Source organism: Protopterus annectens, chromosome 3.part1 (genome assembly GCF_019279795.1).
Source record: "Protopterus annectens isolate FY-2018-M chromosome 3.part1, PAN1.0, whole genome shotgun sequence".
NCBI lineage: Eukaryota > Metazoa > Chordata > Ceratodontiformes > Protopteridae > Protopterus > Protopterus annectens.
The window spans coordinates 1,710,406,054-1,710,423,796 of record NC_056732.1 but is presented as its reverse complement, the minus strand read 5'-3'; the positions used below and the strand labels follow the sequence as shown (position 1 = coordinate 1,710,423,796).

General features: G+C 40.3%; 1 protein-coding gene across 1 annotated transcript in view; it reads right to left on the bottom strand.

Annotated features, from left to right (window-relative positions):
* Positions 1 to 17,743, bottom strand: part of LOC122798633 (sphingomyelin phosphodiesterase 5-like) — a 930,878-nt gene that overhangs the window by 284,208 nt on the left and 628,927 nt on the right. The window contains exon 4 of the mRNA XM_044067720.1: positions 2,031 to 2,171. Coding sequence (XP_043923655.1) covers positions 2,031 to 2,171 — 141 coding nt within the window. The remainder of the gene's footprint in view (positions 1 to 2,030; positions 2,172 to 17,743) is intronic.

Sequence of the window (17,743 nt, the reverse complement as noted above, 5' to 3'; positions counted from 1 at the left end):
AAAATCGCTCAACCCACTCCATACATAATACATCAAACAAACAGTAATGTTATCACATTTAACTCCCAGTTTATTCAGTCAGTAACCTCTCTTAACAAGATCCCATCCACCCCTGCCAACACTCCCCCACAACCACAAAATAACACAAATGTTCCCACCAGTACCTACTTCAACAGCCAAGAAGTCACTCAAACTAAACTCCAACACCTTTGCCCCTGACAAACTACCAGCAGAATTTATCAAATCAGCAGCAGACGCATTAGCCTACGCAGTATCAAATCTTAATAAATTGGTCCATTAAGAAATGTTATGTTGCCACTTTGTGGAAAAAAATCATACAATTTACCTCTGCATAAAAGAGGAAAATCTAATGACATTTCTAACTATATCTCTAAAGCTATATTACCCCTCTGCCAAAGGTTTGAGAAATGTATTCAAATACAAGTTCTAAGCTACATTACAAACAACCTTCACTCCCGCTCCCCAACCCAGCTTGAATTGTCAACTACAAATGCTACTATGACAGTAAACAAGAGTAGGAATAATGGTGATTTGTTATCAGCGGTATTCCTACATATGTCCAAGGCATCTGACAACACCTCTCTTTACAAACTGCTGCTCTGACTATCTGCACTAGACCTAGGGACCTCATCACTATCCTGGTTTCATACAGCTACCTATCAAACAGGCAGTAAAATGGCAGAATTATATTTCCTCCTTACTCTCTAACAGTTGGTGTCCTACAGGGATCAGTTCTACGTCCCCTTGCCTTTCAGTATCTTCACCAGTGACCTACATATTGCAATTAACATGCATCCATTATTCAATATGCAGACAACTGTACATTAATCAGCTCAGCTAAAAACAGAGACAAACTACAACAGCTCACCAAGGAATTCCTCAGCTCTGATGAGACTTGGCTAACAGACTTGCAATTACTGTTACCCCCAATAAATAAATAAACCGATCCTTTTCACCCCCAAGCAATTACTTACCCCCAAACATCTATTTTCTGTCACCTCATCCAATAACACCAAGACAGAGCTAGTAGCTAACTCCAAACCACTAGGTGTCAAAACTGATGGCAATCTAAAATTTGACAACTACATAAAACAGTCAATAAAGAAAATCCATCAGAAGCTAGGGATCCTCTACAGTATCAAACCAAACCTGTCAGACAAAGGAAGAACAAACATTCCATCTAATTTCCAAATCTGAGCCACGCAATCCAGCACTGCATCCCTACTCTTCTCTAGTGAGAAATGGCTATCTGCAAACAAATCCAGTAATTCCTCTGGAGACATACTATACTCCTCTCACACCTGAAAAATCTGGAACTCTTTACCCCTAGCTCTTAGAAAAACAGAAAATGCTAACTTCTTCTAAACTCAGGTAAAGCAATATCTCTCCAACATGAGGCTATGCTCATGCTCCACTCCAGGTTGCTCCCCACCCCACCCCAACACTAATTACAAACCAAATTATCCCTCCAAGTCTGCAAATTATTTTCTGTCCATATTCTATCCTCACACTACATTATCCTTGACTTTGCCCTCTCTAAGTACCACCATTCTCTATTACTATACTTCAAAAGTTTTTTTCTTCTTCTTCTCATTTTATATAAGCCACAATCTTGTATAGCCTCTGACTACTGTATATAGAATACTGCCTAGTTAGGACTTTTCATATCGCTACTTGTTTATGTACCCCAGGTTGTTATGTTTGTCACACTATAGTTAATATGTCTAAATTGTAATGACTGTGAAGCTTTTCTCCCTGGGCCTCAGCTGAAAAGGGACAATGTTTTTTACCCAGTCACACCATCCCAGTAAACAAATGCAATCAATCAAATAACTTAACTGCAGAGGTCAACATTTCAAAAAAAAAAAAAAAAATATATATATATATATATATATATATATATATATATATATATATATAAAACATTAAAAAAATCCTGCTGAAAATATCTCACAGTGTTTTCTTAAAAATGGCTTAACTACACAGATAGTTCTCACTTTCAGACTCACCTGGAGAACAGTTGTCGAAGTTGAAATCGCCACAGAGGACATCAAATGCTACTTTCTCACCAGTTTTAAGAGTGGATTGTTGAAATTCCTTTATCCATTCCATCATAACAGTCATTTGCTCACAGCGGATTTGCCCATCCCCTACACACACACAAAAAAAATATATATTCAAATAAACCTTTAAAGCTTACAACAAAATTAAGGAAAACTTAAGCATTACAGTGGAGAAGAAAAGTAACAAGTTCCCTTGATCTGCAGCTTAACCCCTCACCCTGCCTTTCTAAATCAATGGGGACCGTATCCTTTTGAACTCATCAGGCATGGCATTGCTATTCAAAGGTACTACTACTCTACAAGTAAACAGGGGTCTATATTACCTTATCGAACGATGAAAAGAGTGAATGCTCTTTCCTCGATCTGAAAAGGTCGAAACTCCTAAAGAGTGAAGACAAGGAATAGCGATTATTTCCCAAGGAAAAAAAATCACTGTTCCACAAAAAAAAATAAAAATAAAAAAAAATTCACACACAAAATGAAGTGGGGGGGGGGCTGTGCACACATCCCCTACTTAAATATACCAACTCTGAGATTGCACCATAGTGGAGGAAATGACAAAGTCCTGAAGATGGCCCACTGATTTTTTTTTTCCTTGGGATAAAAATTGATAGTCTGTGTCTTCGCTGTTTAGGGGTTTCGACCTTTTCGGATCGATGAAAGAGCATTCATTCTTTTCATCATTCGATAAGGTAATATAGCCCCGTAAACTGCTCCTATTTATGTCAGACTTTAACCTACTTGAACCTACATCCACCCCGTCTTCAGTTAAAGCTTCAAATGCAATCGGTGATCATCCTTCAAATGAGAACACCTCTCTGATTGGTTTGGCTTAAAGTCATGTAAATCCTCATCATGTTTCTGGTGTTTTCTCACCTCAAGGCTGCACCTGTTAAAGGCTTCCAGACTGTCATAATTAGTTCATCTCTAAAATTCTTATTGATGGTCCTTCTCTGCACTGTCTCAATTAGTCTTATAGACTGGCAAAGTTCATACTAAACAGAAGACAAGAAAGCACACCACATACATAAATGTTCAATTTTCAGCTGTCTCAACAACGACTGTACGTACAAACCAAGTTACTAGGCAAAATTAACACAGTTACTACAGAATGTGAACCATAAGCAAAGCCTTTGATTAATACGGTACTTTTACTCTCAAAATGTTATATTAAATTTAACTCCATACAAATTTTATAGGTAGCCCAGTCATTACATAAGAAGAGAGTAAAATTATGGATTCTTTCTTTAGCAAAGAAGCCTGAACTAAACATACAGACTATTAAGCTATTAATAGCATACCTTAACAGAAAAATGGAGGCAAAGTGTACTACAAAATCTCAAGAAGATAATACCAGGAACAAAACAGTTAGCTTAAACTACCATTGGCTGTCTACACTGTTAGTAGTTCTTGGATATGGGTATTGCCTTAGTAGTTGCTAAACATCTCCCTTCTTCCCATTAAATGATGGTCAGGGTCTCAGAAATGTGCAGAGGCAGAGACTTTTCCAATCCAGAAGAACTTTTATATAGCAGCAAATAAATACGATCATACATAAACTATCCAACTTGCAACTTCAAAGGTTATAGCTGTCCTAGGTGTCATTTTGAAATGGTTTTGCTAATATGTCCAAAAAGTAAACATGATAAAAAGTAGCAACAACTCACAGAAATCAAAGCCATTAAAAGACAATAAAAGAGACATAACGCTGGAGAAGTGAATGAAGTATGGATCAGACTGCATGTCGTCAGCTTTGGCAGAAATACTGGCACGCTACCTACTACAATGAACAAATGCTAACTTCCCAGCACTCTCCAAGGACAGGCTGGTTGGCAACAGAAGAGAGGTGTAAATCTTTTTTGGGTTTGTAACCACAGGCCATAAAAGTTTGTAATCACAGACCATAAACACTAACCTTCAGAAGCCTTTTGCAGGAAGTAGTGAACATCATCTGTAATCCCCAACTCAGTAAAAGTATAGTTGTACAAGACCTTAACATAACAGCAGATATCCTACTACTCACTGCTGCAGTATCTTTCACTCTTGGAATATCCTGCCAAAGAAAGTCTAACATTTGGCCAGCATACAAAAGCCTTTACACCTTCCAGGCATCATATGACAGACATATGTCATGCGTACAAGTTGTAAGGTACATATGTGATATATGGACACCTAATCCAGAGAAATGAAGTGCCCCAGAAGAAGAAGGCAATAACATGTACATCCGGGAAAGGAAGAAGGAAAAAAAGGTGGAAGAAAAAATCCACAGCCAGAAGGAGGGTAACAAAGTAACAGGCCGGTGGACGAATGGACAGAATACTGCAACAGTGAGAAGTTGGACATCTATTGTTATGGTAAGATCTGACTTAAGTGTACTGTGCCCTCCTTTCTAATCACTTCTGCAATATTCTTTACTCTTGGGAGAGTACAAAAACTACTGGAAAGTATGGAAGGAGGAAGGAGGAGAAAAGCCCTCCACAAACTCATGAAGGATAGACCTACAAAAACACGCCCTGAGCCTGGAACTGACATTCAATTTGTAATGTTTGGTAAAAGTGTGAATAAAAGACCAGGTAGCAGCTTCCAAGATGTTCCAGCATCCAGACCCTTGAAAAAAGGATCATACAAGGCCACTGCCTGAACAGAAGAGGAAACTGCTTGCCACGTAAAGAACAGCAAAAAGAATTTGCTGGCATGAAAGGAAATAAAACGTTGCTCAGACTTCCTGATGTGCTTTATCTTGTCCAAGTAATATCTGATCTGTCTATGTAAATCCAAAGTGTGAAGAACCCTCTCACGAATAGTCCCTGGAGAAGGGAAAAAAGGAGGAAGATAACTGGATTGATTGAAGGACAAATCATTAATCACCTTCGGCATTAAAGGAAGGACTGGTATGAAGAGACACCCTGTCCTTGTGAAAAACTAAAATAGGAAGAACCGCTATAAGTACCTGAAGTTCAGAGACCCTGTCGGTAGAAGTAAGAGCCACCAGCAATGCAGTCTTCCCAAGTACAATGTTGTAGGAAAAAAGAAAAAGCAGGCTCAATAGGGAACTCTGTCAATTTTTCAAGAACAAAGTTAAAGTCTCAAGAAGGAGGAACAGGCTTTCTTGGAGACTTAACATGAAGGACGCCTTTTAACAATTGTTTCACTTCAGAACTAGAAGCCAAAGGTGGATTCAGAGGAAAACAGGTTGAAATGGCTGACAAATTAACTTTTACAGATGAATATGCACATAAATAAGAAAGGACCGTAGCCCCCAGAAAAAGTGTAACGGTCATGCTCAAGACACTTCCATTTAGTCACATAGGATTTTCTAGTACTGGGTTTTCTGGCCTCCTGCAAAACCCGAAGCATGTCCACAGAAAATTGGTGTCTGAAAGGAATTAAAAAACCCAATGACCCAAAGTGTCAGTTAAAGTTTGGACAAGTCAGGGTGAATTTGAGATCCCTTATCCTGTGTGAGGAGATCTACCCTGTGAGATAACTTGTAATGATTGTCCCTGACCAGGTGAAACAGAAAGGGGAATCAGTGCTGTCTAGGCCAAATGTCACCAGCAAAATTCTGAGTGTGTCACATATGATCTTGTGCAGGACTTGCAGTAGAGGAGGGGGGGATAGGAACATAAAAACATCCCCTTCCAAGAAAAAGGCATGGTTCCACTCTCCAAGCCAGGGGACTTGACACTGTGGAATAGAACTGGGGAAGTTGTCTGTTCAGAGACATGGCAAATAATCTACCTGAGGAGTACCCCACCAAAGTACAACATTCAGAAACCTCCCTGTGAAGCATCCATTTGCGAGGATATGTTCTGCACCTGCTCAAAGAGTCTGCCACCAGATTGTGCTTTTAAAAGATGCCAATCATGTGAAGAGCCAAGTAATGGCAGACTGCAAAATTCCCTGCAAAAAAGATAAGATTTTGTGCGCCCTTGCTTGTTCATGTACCACAGGACTGTGGTATTGTCTGTAAAAACATTTACAGGACCTGAAACCCAAAAGGGAGCAAAAAGCCTGGAGAGCTTGAAGTACAGCTCACATTTCTTTAATGTTGATATAGTCTGCCAGTTGTTGATGGGACCAAAGACTCTGAACTTTTAGATTGTTGGAGGATGTTGCCCCACAGTGATCGGAAGTATCTATGTACAGCTCCTGAGTAGAGAGAGGAATCTAAAAGATCAGACCCGGATTCAGTGAAATCTGACGTATTCACCAGTGCACCTTGAGCTTGAGACTAGGAAAAGAGGAACCAGATACACCAGAGAGTGTCAGTGCTGGAGCCAAACAGTTTTGAGATACTATTAAAATTTCCTCATGTGGGAGTTTGGCAAAAGGAACCTTGGAAATGGAGGATGCCATGTACCCCAGGGCTTGGAGAAATTCCCCTTGCAGGATGGACTGGAAAAGGAAGAAGAGATTGGAAATAAACAAAGAGAAGATCTTGGGAAGTGGGAGACAAGCCAACATTAGAATGGTCTGAACCCTGCAACCTAAAAACACAGTATCCTGAGAGGAAGTCAAAAGACTTTTTGAGACTGAGGGTGAACCCCACACTGTGCAGAAGAAGCATAGTGAAGTGTATACTTTGAAGCAGAAGCTGCTGATATAGGGCTTGAATTAGAAGGTCACCCAAATAAGGGAATATATGAAATCCCTGAAGTCTGCAGAAGGCTACCACAGGGGCCAAATATTTGGTAAAGACCCTTGGAGCTGAGGAAAGAGCAAAAAGAAAAAGAAAAGAATTGATAATGAAGAAGAAAGAAGAAACAGAGAAGTGCAAAAACTGCCTTAACAGAAGACAAATAAGAATATGGAAGTAAGCATCCTTTAAATCCAGAAATACCAGAAAAGCTTGAGGAAGCAACAAGGGGAAAAGCATCTAAAGAGACAACATCTTGAAGGAAGGGATCTTGAAAAAGGTGTTATGAAAGGAGAGAGTCTGCAAGACCACTCCGGTCTAGGAACCAGAAACATTCTGGAATAACAAATCTGTTCCCTGCTGAGACAAGAGAACAAGTGGGGATGGTTCCCTGATCCTGCAGAATCAAAGGAAAATTAGAAGACTGGTATGGTGAGCAAGGCTGGAAAATTGAGGAAGGGACTTCTAAGCCATAAAATAACCACTTTAGATGATGGAGAGAACCCAGACCTCTGAGGTTATCTGTTGCCAAATAGGAAAAGAAGGGGTTAGCCTGAGAGACAGAGAAATCTGGTTGAGGAGAAAGGGAAGCTGGATGTCAGACAAAGGTAGATTTGTCAGAAAATGAAGATTTTTGGCCTGAAACTCTGACTCGGTTTGTCTGGGAAAATCCACTTAGAAACCTTTTTGCTCCAAGCAGGTTGTCTAGGCTGCGAGATTTTGACAAATAATTCCTCTGGAACTTAAGTACATGGGAAACAAAGATTTGCTTCAGGTTTTGCATAACCTTATCCTTACACAGAAGAGTTTTCCATAACTCTTCAACGGCAGTGCCAAACAGATTCTGGTTGTCTAAAGCGGAATCTAAAAGTTTGACCTTAACGTCTTCAGGTTTGCCTTGAAAGGGCAACTAACAGTATCTCCTCATGACAGGATCAGATGCAGCTGCCCTAGAACAGACATCAGCAGCATCATAAGTGCATTTAGTGGTGAGCCACCAGAGAAGCAGAACTCAGAAGAGAAAGGGCAGAAGTCTTCCTGTCCAAACCAGGCACATCAGCCAACCCTTTCTAGCTGGGACAGAAGAGCCAAGGCATAGTTAGTTATGGGGGTCTGATAATCAATCACCCTAAAGGCCAAAGTAACAGAAGTATATACTTTTTTCCCATACCTTTCCATAGCATGGTTACCCTTGTCAGAAGGTAAAAGCTTTAAAGAGGACTTCCCAGGGGCCAGAGGACTTCCCAGGGGCCAGAGGTTGACAGTCAGGAACCTGAAAAGCTGCTGAAAATGTAAGCAAAAGGGCAGCTAAAACAGGAAGGACTGCAGAAGATCTGGCCAAGTCCATTTGCAAGACATCATAGTATCTCTTTTGAACCTCAGAAACCTAGGAACAGTGCAACTTAAAGTGTTCCATCATACAGACCACTGTATTTCCCAAAAGATGACTGGGGATAGCAAATCTTCTTCAGACCCCTGGTCATTTGCTACTTTTACGGAGTTGTCGTCATGGCCAGCCGCGAGGTGAAACTCCAGCTGCATCATCTAATGACGAGATTTCTTCCATCTGGACGGAGCTTTCCACCCTCAAAGACGAGGTAGCACATCTCATTGGATTGGTTGAACGTTCCCTTCTCACAGGAAACGCATTGAGTTCTTGCAACGCCAAAGGTATTAACGTCCGTCGTTCGGACACGCTGTGATAATTCTAGTCCAAAATTTGGCTGTAATTCTTCTTTGGACTCCAGCTTGCAGTTTAATATTCCAAATGGACAGCAATGTAATTCTGGGGAGGTTCGTTCCTTTCCTTTGGACGGTTTGGATAACCCTAATTGTAAGGGTGTTGGTTCGTGCAACCAGTTGGTCGACAGGCACGAAGAACAGGATTTTACTTTTGATTTCAGCCTCTTTCAGGTCAGAGACGAACGTGACCGTCTAGGGGCTCGTTCTAAATGCCCCATGGCTACAAAAACATATTCAGGTACGTGCCAATCGACAAAAAACACTTTACCTAAAATTATTGACAAACCTACGGGTCTCCAGGAATTGAATTCTTCTCCCATTGATGGGAACACTTATAAATCTAAAGTGACACGCAAAGTTAATGATCCTGGGGTTTTTTCCAGTAGATTAGATACTTTGGACAATTTTTTGGACGTTAATTTTGACTTTGGGGTGAACAACGTTAACGAAAGAAGGACAAATATGGATACCTTTGTGGGCGATAAGGGGATATCAAAAACATGATTTTTGAATTTGGCAAGAAGTTGTTCAATATTAAATGTGTTAAACTGGAGAATGCATATTTATCTAGATGTGTGTCCTTGAATATTGTTCCCAAGGGGCTTCGATTTTTTAAGTTACCCTTGGGAATAGATTACAATGATGGTGTTAAAAATATTTTTAATAAGTTATTTGATGGTTTTGGTTTTGAATACATTAGTCAGTTGATGAAAATCAACGATGAGAAATTGTCTAAGCTTATAGGTGAGGTTGAAAAACTAAATCATGATATTACCCAAGATTGTTGTTTTCCTGAATGGGCTGAATTATATAATAAGCAATTTACCTCTGCCGAACAAAGAATTAAAAACATTTATTTGAGGAAATGCAGGAAAATTTCGAGGGACCTGGAATGTTATGATAATAATAAGGTATATATTTGGCCTCAAGAGAGGAAAGTTATAGGTAAAACTTTTGGATTTAGTCAGGATAATCGATACACAGATTATGATTCTAATTTTCAGGGGGGACGATTTTTTCCCGCCCCAAAAAAACACTTGTTGTCGAACAACAGAAAGTGGTAGATTCGACACAGGGTAGGAATTTAATTTCTAGTTCCACTGGAACAACACCTGTATCCCTTAACAACCATGATGGTTTTAAAAATATTATACATTCCCATTCCGGTTTCAACATTTTTAACTACACCGACATAGTTATCACCCCTGAAATGTTTAAATTATTTTCCAAAGGGACTAAGTTTGTTCCTACTGGTACATTTAATTTGACTGAGGTGATTAAGGATGTCAAACTTTATTGTAGGCGATTAAATCTGGCTATGCAATTTAGAGATGACAACACCCACAATGATTATTTTATCAGGGGACCTCAACTAACTAAAAAGAGTACTTTTATTCCTGTTTCCCATCCTAAGGTGGTCAGTTTCAACAAGATGGTTTGTCATGATATTTACAGAATCAACAACATCAAGAGAAGTTTAGTTTCTACAAATGGTTCAGACAACCTCTCGCATGATGAGCGTCGGTGCTTGGACTATTTTCTCTCTAATCATGATTTACTTGTTATGAAGCCTGATAAGGGGGGTGGGATTGTGTTGTTCAAAAATGTGGACTATTTAAATGCAATGACCAAAATTGTTATGGATTCTGGAAACTATGAAGTGGTTTCCCTTAATGAAATTCATGTAGGATATAAGAAAATTGATCTTGCAATTGAGGAATATTTGTTGGATAACAGAATTTCCAAAGACATTTATGAATTTCTTAGGGTCGAATTTCCAGTTTTAGCCACTGTTTTCGGTATCCCTAAGGTTCACAAATGTGTCTCTAACCCCCCTTTCAGACCTATCGTATCCAGTAGTAGGTCCAAAACTTATCCTATCGGTATTGTTATCGACCGATGGACCAAACCCCTTTATGACAGGATTCCCCATCTCATTAAAGACTCTTGGTCTTTTTTGGGGAAATTGTCCCCGGATTTGTGGAGTAAAGATTTGTTTTTTTTTGACTATCGATGTCGTCGATTTATTTTCATGTATCCCGAGGGACATTGGGTTGGAATTTTTTTCCAACAGTCTCAGAACCATTTCTGGTTTTACCTGGGACCGTATTTGTGTCCTGGTGGATATGATGTCTTTGGTTTTAGATTATAATTTTATTTTCTTTGAAGGCGAATTTTACAGACAAATTAGAGGAGTGGCGATGGGTGTTTCTTGCGGACCCATTTTCGCCAACCTAGTGATGTTTGAGTGGGAGAATCAATTTCTTTTTCCCAGTAAATATTTTTCTAATATTTCCTTTTACAGTAGATATCTTGATGATTTTGTTTATTTTATGGAATGGGCCTGCTAGTGATATCCCATTATTCATGGATTACATCAACCAAACCACGGATTTTTTACGATTCACCCATCATTGTAATACTAGTGGGATCGCATATTTGGACACCTTTATAAGTCATTCTACTAACAGTTTTGATTCAAGGGTCTACCGGAAAGACACCTTTTCCAATAACTATGTAAACTTCTCTAGTGATCACCCTCGGTACACCTTTAAGAACATTTTTAAAGGGCAATGCATTAGAGTTGCCCGTATGTCATCTAATAAGGTTACTATGTTAAAGGAACTTGATTTCATTAAATCTTTGTTTTTGGATAGGGGTTACCCTAATAGCATGTTAAACGATGTTATTCTATATGTTAAACATGAATGGGGCAAAAAAATTCCCTATTTTAGGAAAAGGTGATCTTCTTAGGAAAGATCTAGGGACCCCATTAGTCCATGGGTCTAGAGTGTGTGTTTTGACTTTTTCCCCCCTATGTACAATATTTAAAAAAATATTATTTTTGAGTGTTGGAGGTTGTTTAAGGTCGATAAAGACTGTGTTAGTATTCTTGGTAATCAACCTAATTTTGTTTATAGGACTGGCCCAAATATTAAGGACCTACTTGAGTTGAGGAAAAAACCTAGGTTTACATTTGGCATGACGAAGAAATGTGGACATTGTAGACAATGTTCCTCTAGTTTCGAAACCAAAGGGGTCAAGTTGGAAGACCTCAATAAGGTTTATGTCAAGAGTAAAGGCGGCAATTGCCAGACTTTCCGTGTGGTATATATCGCTGTTTGTTCTAAATGTTCTGTCTTTTATATTGGAAAGACTGAGAGGTCTTTCAGAAAGCGCATTTATGAACATTTGTACAAAATTAGAATTGGTGATCAAAAGAACGCCCTAGCTAGGCACACTTTTCTTTATGACAATACCCACATTTTTAAGTTTTTTATAATTGACAGGGTCGAAATTGCCCCTAGTGGTGGGAACTGGAAAGCAAATTTGGCCAAAAGGGAAGCTATATGGCAAATTAGAACCAATGCCACTTGTTTCCCAGGTATTAATGAATCCATAAGTATCAAACCCTTTCTACAAGTTTGATAATTTTTACTAATTCCATTTGAATATTATAGTTATATTATAGTTAGTTATACCCATTAATATATTTAAGGCTATATTGGATTTTTTCCCATCAATTCAATATATTCATATGTTCAACATTTTGGTTTTTATAGATTTATGAGGATTTATAGGATTTTTTTGTGTGTTTTTGTGAGTAAACAATGAAGTATTCATATTCCTTTAATACTATATATTTAGGAATGAATGTATGCTTTTTTCATATCGCATTTCTTAGGTGTTTTTAAAATATTTGTTTTCATATAAAGTGTATTTAGTATTTATTCAGTATGTATTTATTTGTTACTAACAGTTATTTTCAATTCTTTTTATTATTCATTATTTGCAAATGATTTATTTGTACAGAGGCAAATGTATCAGATTTTGGAATGGTTCTCTAAGAGTTTTGGCGCCAAAATTATGAATTTGAGTATATAATGGGCTGAGTTTTTTTGGTCGGGGTTCTGATGAAGTCTGATTTCCAGATGAAAGTGCTAAACCCTGTTCATTTGTATGTTCTGTATTGATCCTGTTTGTTGGATTCCGTGAATTGTTTCGTATTAAATTCTTCTCATTCATTTTACCTGGGATTCGACTTTTTTGTGCTGTTTGGAAGCATTTCATCTTTGGGTCGGCTGTGAATTGTTTTCCACTGACAGTTAGTTATGGGGGTCTGATAATCAATCACCATAAAGGCCAAAGTAACAGAAGTATATACTTTTTTCCCATACCTTTCCATAGCATGGTTACCCTTGTCAGAAGGTAAAAGCTTTAAAGAGAACTTCCCAGGGGCCAGATGTTGAGAGTCAGGAACCTGAAAAGCTGCTGAAAATGTAAGCAAAAGGGCAGCTAAAACCGGAAGGACTGCAGAAGATCTGGCCAAGTCCATTTGCAAGACATCATAGTATCTCTTTTGAGCCTCAGAAACCTAGGAACAGTGCAACTTAAAGTGTTCCATCATACAGACCACTGTATTTCCCAAAAGATGACTGGGGATAGCAAATCTTCTTCAGACCCCAGGACAAGAGGAGATTGGATCTAGGAGGAATATGCCAAGAATTCTTCACCAGAACCCAAATCTTCATTACAAGAATCAGAATTCCTGGGCCTCTTAGAAAGGGTGGAAGACCAAGGAGCAGAAGCACATATAGGCAACCCTTGTAGGGAGTTCAGAGCCATAAGAACATTAAACAGACCCTTCTGATAAGTCCTGCCACTCTTTGTGAGGATCCTCAACTACAGAGGCCACATGCTTGGTTTTCTGTTTTTTTAAAGGGACATCGGCTTTAAAAATCTATAACGTTCAGACCCCTGCCTTGATTCTATGAGGGTAGCAGTCACTTCTTCCTTAACTAATATTTGGTTAATCTCCCTAGACCCCTCAGATGTAATCAGCCATGGCTCCCCCTCTACATCTGTAATAGACATAAGCACAGCCTCAGTGGATGTGTGGGTAGACGGCTCCATGTCGCCCTCCAACTGCATTGCAGCAGAGGGAACTGGTGTCAGCACCAGACGATCCTTGGATTTTTCATCCAACCGAGGGAGCCATCCAGTGGGGGTTGGACACTAGCAGGATCACTACATGCCTTTAATCTTTTTTAAGTAGTGGCTGATCTTCAGGGCAGGCGGATTCAGCCATGGCACCCTGATCTAAAAGCTTCAGACATTGGTCTTCCAAATACAAAGGGATGACAAATGGCTGCTGTGTGTCTTAGGGACAAATGCCTGACAAATCTCACACTGTGTATGGCTGTGTGTAGCGCCCAAACAAAAAAGGCACTTTTCACGTCTGTCTTTATGGGGAATCTGCCTCCCACACTCACATTTCCCCTTCCTGGATGATATGAAAACAAACTACAGGGAGGAAAAAAGAAAGGAATGAACCCAAATGGGGCATTTAACTTTAGAAGGCTCGTTGGATGAACCAGCTCAGTGAATGTCAAACAGACCAAATTCAGAGGTAGCATTTGGACTGATGGTACAGAAGTTCTGAGGATTAGACATCCATAAATCAGATATATATAGCTTACCCTTTTTACATAGGTTATACGTCTAATGTACAATGTCAAAAAGGTATACTGGCCAGACATTAGATTATCCTTGGCAGGACATACCAAGACTAAAGAATACTGTAAGAGTGATAATGAAGGACCTCGACATTTTCTTTCCTGCACTGAGGGGCAAATCACATCATGTATCTGAATATCAGTGCAGAACTCTACACAGACTGAATCAAAATCACAACATTCATGGTGGAAAAGTTTGTGTTCAATGCCTAAAAAAGTTGAGATAACCCATGTATTGGTGCAGTCACCAGATCAAGAGCTAGGGCCTGAATTGGTAGCATCCCCACTGACAGGTGAAAAAGCCATGAAGCAGAATCAAAGTGACATTTCGAATGGCCACACAAACACAGGGAATTTAGAATCGGACACCTACCAAAAATGTCTAAATAAAAGTCAGTGGCCAAACAAGGAGTATAGCTTCCACCTGTCTGTCTACTCATTAGACAGCTTCACAGGTTTTGCATGTTGCTAGCTCTTCCTTGAAGGAAGACACTCGGCCAGTCTGTTGCTGTCTGAAGAAGACCTGCAAGAGGAGAAACCCAGCAACCACCTTGGGGGTGGGGCATTCGAACATATCTGCACCACTGCTCTCACAGCTAAGTATTCGGAGCATGCTCACATCTAGCTGCTTCAACAATCAGTCATTCATGTTTCCTGGCAGTCTTCTCTCTAAGCTCCCATCCTCAAACTGTCTCTTACAGGACATGTTGGCAAGGACTAAAGAGGCTTCCCTTGGTCACCCTATGCCTGTAATATCCAGAATACTGCTCAGGCACTAGATCAACTGTTGTCACTTGGTGGGATTTGTCTTTGTGGGTTCAGGAACACTTTAAAGGAATACAGGGCAATACCAGAGAAAAGGTGACAGAAGTTTCGCCAGTCTTAATGCTGTGTCCACTGGGCAGATCTAGGACTGTTGAATGAAGTCCGAATCCACTATCACCGAACACACTTTAGCGAAAGCGCTTTCACTGAAAAAGCGAAAAAAAGTATATTAAACAAAAAAAAAAAAAATAAAGTTTTTGCAGGGAAGCAAGTCCCACTGCACCCCCATGTGGGTGGCTGTTCCACCACATCCCCCTACTTTAATATTCTCACTCCGAGATCGTACTACAGTGGGGGAAAGGGAATTTTCCCTTATCCGCACCGCAGTATGACCTCCGCAACAGGCATACTTACACGAAAGTGCTTAGTATGCCCAGCTGTTAGTGATTCGATGAAAGTTTCATTCAGGGATCAGTACGGATCCCCACTGGGCACCTCCCTGTCTGTCTGGCCCCGTCACCTAAATCCCACGGGGCTCACATGTAGCATTTGCTCTTCACCTTCAGTATCAGGCAAGTACTGGCTTCTCAATTCTAAAGCTGAAGTTAAACAAGGGAGGTTCTCTTATTCCTTCTGTGTCCCAGGAAGGAGAGACAAGAATGCCAAGAGGCCCTCATATCAGAGATGACTAAAGACAATGAAGCCTAGCATCTATGCAGTTGCCCAACGGATACCCCCAAGTGTCACTACCATCATCACACACAACACTTCATATTTCCCATGAAACCTGCAGCTCATATTCAGACGTACAGGCGACCTTCACCATTCAATAAAATATCACACTTATGGGGGATTTTAATTATATGTCTATAAACTGGCAATATTTCACAACCCCAACTTTGCAGGCACAGAGATTCCTTGACTTTGTAAATATCAATACCCTGGACCAGTTAATGCACACGCCTACTAGAGGTACAAACATACTGGGACCTAGTACTCACAAATATGGGACAACCCCACATCTCAGTAAGGTCAGCCCACTAAGCAGTCTCCTTCAAAATAAGAATAAATTCTGAAACCCTAGCAGACCCTGTAACAGTTAGAAACTGCTCTAAGGCAAAAGTACAGTTTTGAACCTACCATAAATGTAGATGTTCGAGTGTTCACACTGCTGCAGTCATTACACTTGGGTTATCCTGCCGTCACGCGGTCCCGCAGTCGGCCAGAGTTCCAAAGTCTTGGTCCGGCATTGGTTGCTGTCGCTTCTTCCCTGACGTCAGTGCGCCAGGGGTATATAAGATTCATCCGACGCCATTTTCTTCAGTTTTTCTTGCCCCAGATGTCAGGTGCCCCCAAGTAGGTAGGCAATACATATTGCTAATTAGAAATATACATATAACATAAAAACAATACCTTCAGATACAAGCAAATACACCACAAAGGTTGTATAGGATAGAAAGCTATAGGTAAGCCCAGCTAGTTCAGAGGGGATGGAGGGAGGGTAACCTGGACTGCAGCAGTGTGAACACTCGAACATCTACATTTATGGTAGGTACAAAACTGTACTATGTTCATCGTGTTACACTGCTGCAGTCATTACACTTGGGTAGAATCCCAAAGCTAAGGTTGAGTGGCTGGTCTATAAAGAGTTAGGATTGGCTATGAGGCCCTGCAGAACTGCAGTGGCAAATCCTGCTCTGGCTTTAGAGTAAAGAGGCAAGTGGTAATGCTTGGTAAAGGTGTGCACTGAACTCCAAGTTGCAGCCTCCAAAATTTCCTTGGTAAGTACTCCTCTGAGAAAGGCTGTTGAAGTGGCTGTTGCCCTGGTGGAATGTGGCCTAATGTTATTAGGGACTGATTTTCCATGCTGTGTGTAGCAGTAACAAATACAGTGTCCTATCCATTTGGATATAGTTTGCTTTGAGATAGCCTTGCCCTGTGATCCTGCAGCATATGCTACAAACAGTTGTTCAGTTTTCCTGAAAGCTTTTGTTTTGTCCAAGTAGAAGCGTAGCTGCTTGTGTATGTCCAAAGAGTACAGATGTTTCTCCCCTTTATTCTGGGGGTTTGGATAAAAAGTTGGCAAATGGATGGTTTGGTTAAGAGCCACACTAGATACCACCTTTGGCATAAAGGTAGGGTTTGTCCTTAAAGAAACCCTGTCCTGAAGAAAAATTATAAAAGGTTCCACTGCCATTAATGCCTGTAGCTCTGAGACTCTTTGTGCTGAATTTACTGCCAGGAGCAGAGCTGTTTTCCATGTTAAAAACTTTAGATTGGCTGCATTGGCTGGCTCAAAAGGTGGCAGGGACAGTTTTTCCAAAATGAAATTGAGGTCCCATAGGTTCATAGATTAGTACTAAGCTAACTGCCCTTGTGAGCCATTTTAAGCCTAGCCAATTATCCCTTGTGGGACTCAAACTCTGCACCTTGTGTTTGTAAGGCAAACACCTTAACCATTAGGCCACCCTCCCAACACCCTCCCAATCCCAAGTTGGTGTTGGTGCTCTCCGGGGCAGCCTTATGTTTTTAGCCCCTCTGAGGTACTGCTTTAGCAAGGGATCAGAGAATAAAGGAGGATCGTGTTGTAATGTGTTGAAATGGCAGAGGCGTGGATATTAATTGATGAGAAGGATAGGCCTTTGTCCAGCATCTCAGTTAAGTATTGTAAAATCTGAGGAATGTTTGGGACAAGAGGGTCAAGGCTTTGAGCCTGGTTCCAGGTGCAGAATCTCTTCCATTTTTCTGAGTAAGCTTTCCTTGGTCTAGGCCTCCTAGCCTCCAAAATGACATCCATAACAGCTTTAGAGAGAGGTGTTGCATGTTTGACTAATGAATCTGCCATGCAGCCAGGTTTAGGGTTTTGAGCTGACCGTGCAGGATCTGATTGTTTTGTTGAGTCAGAAGGTGTGGAATTTGAGACAAAATCCATGGTGGGCCTTGAGCTAAGTTCTTTAAGATTGGGTACCAGTGTTGGCGTGGCCAGTCTGGAGCAA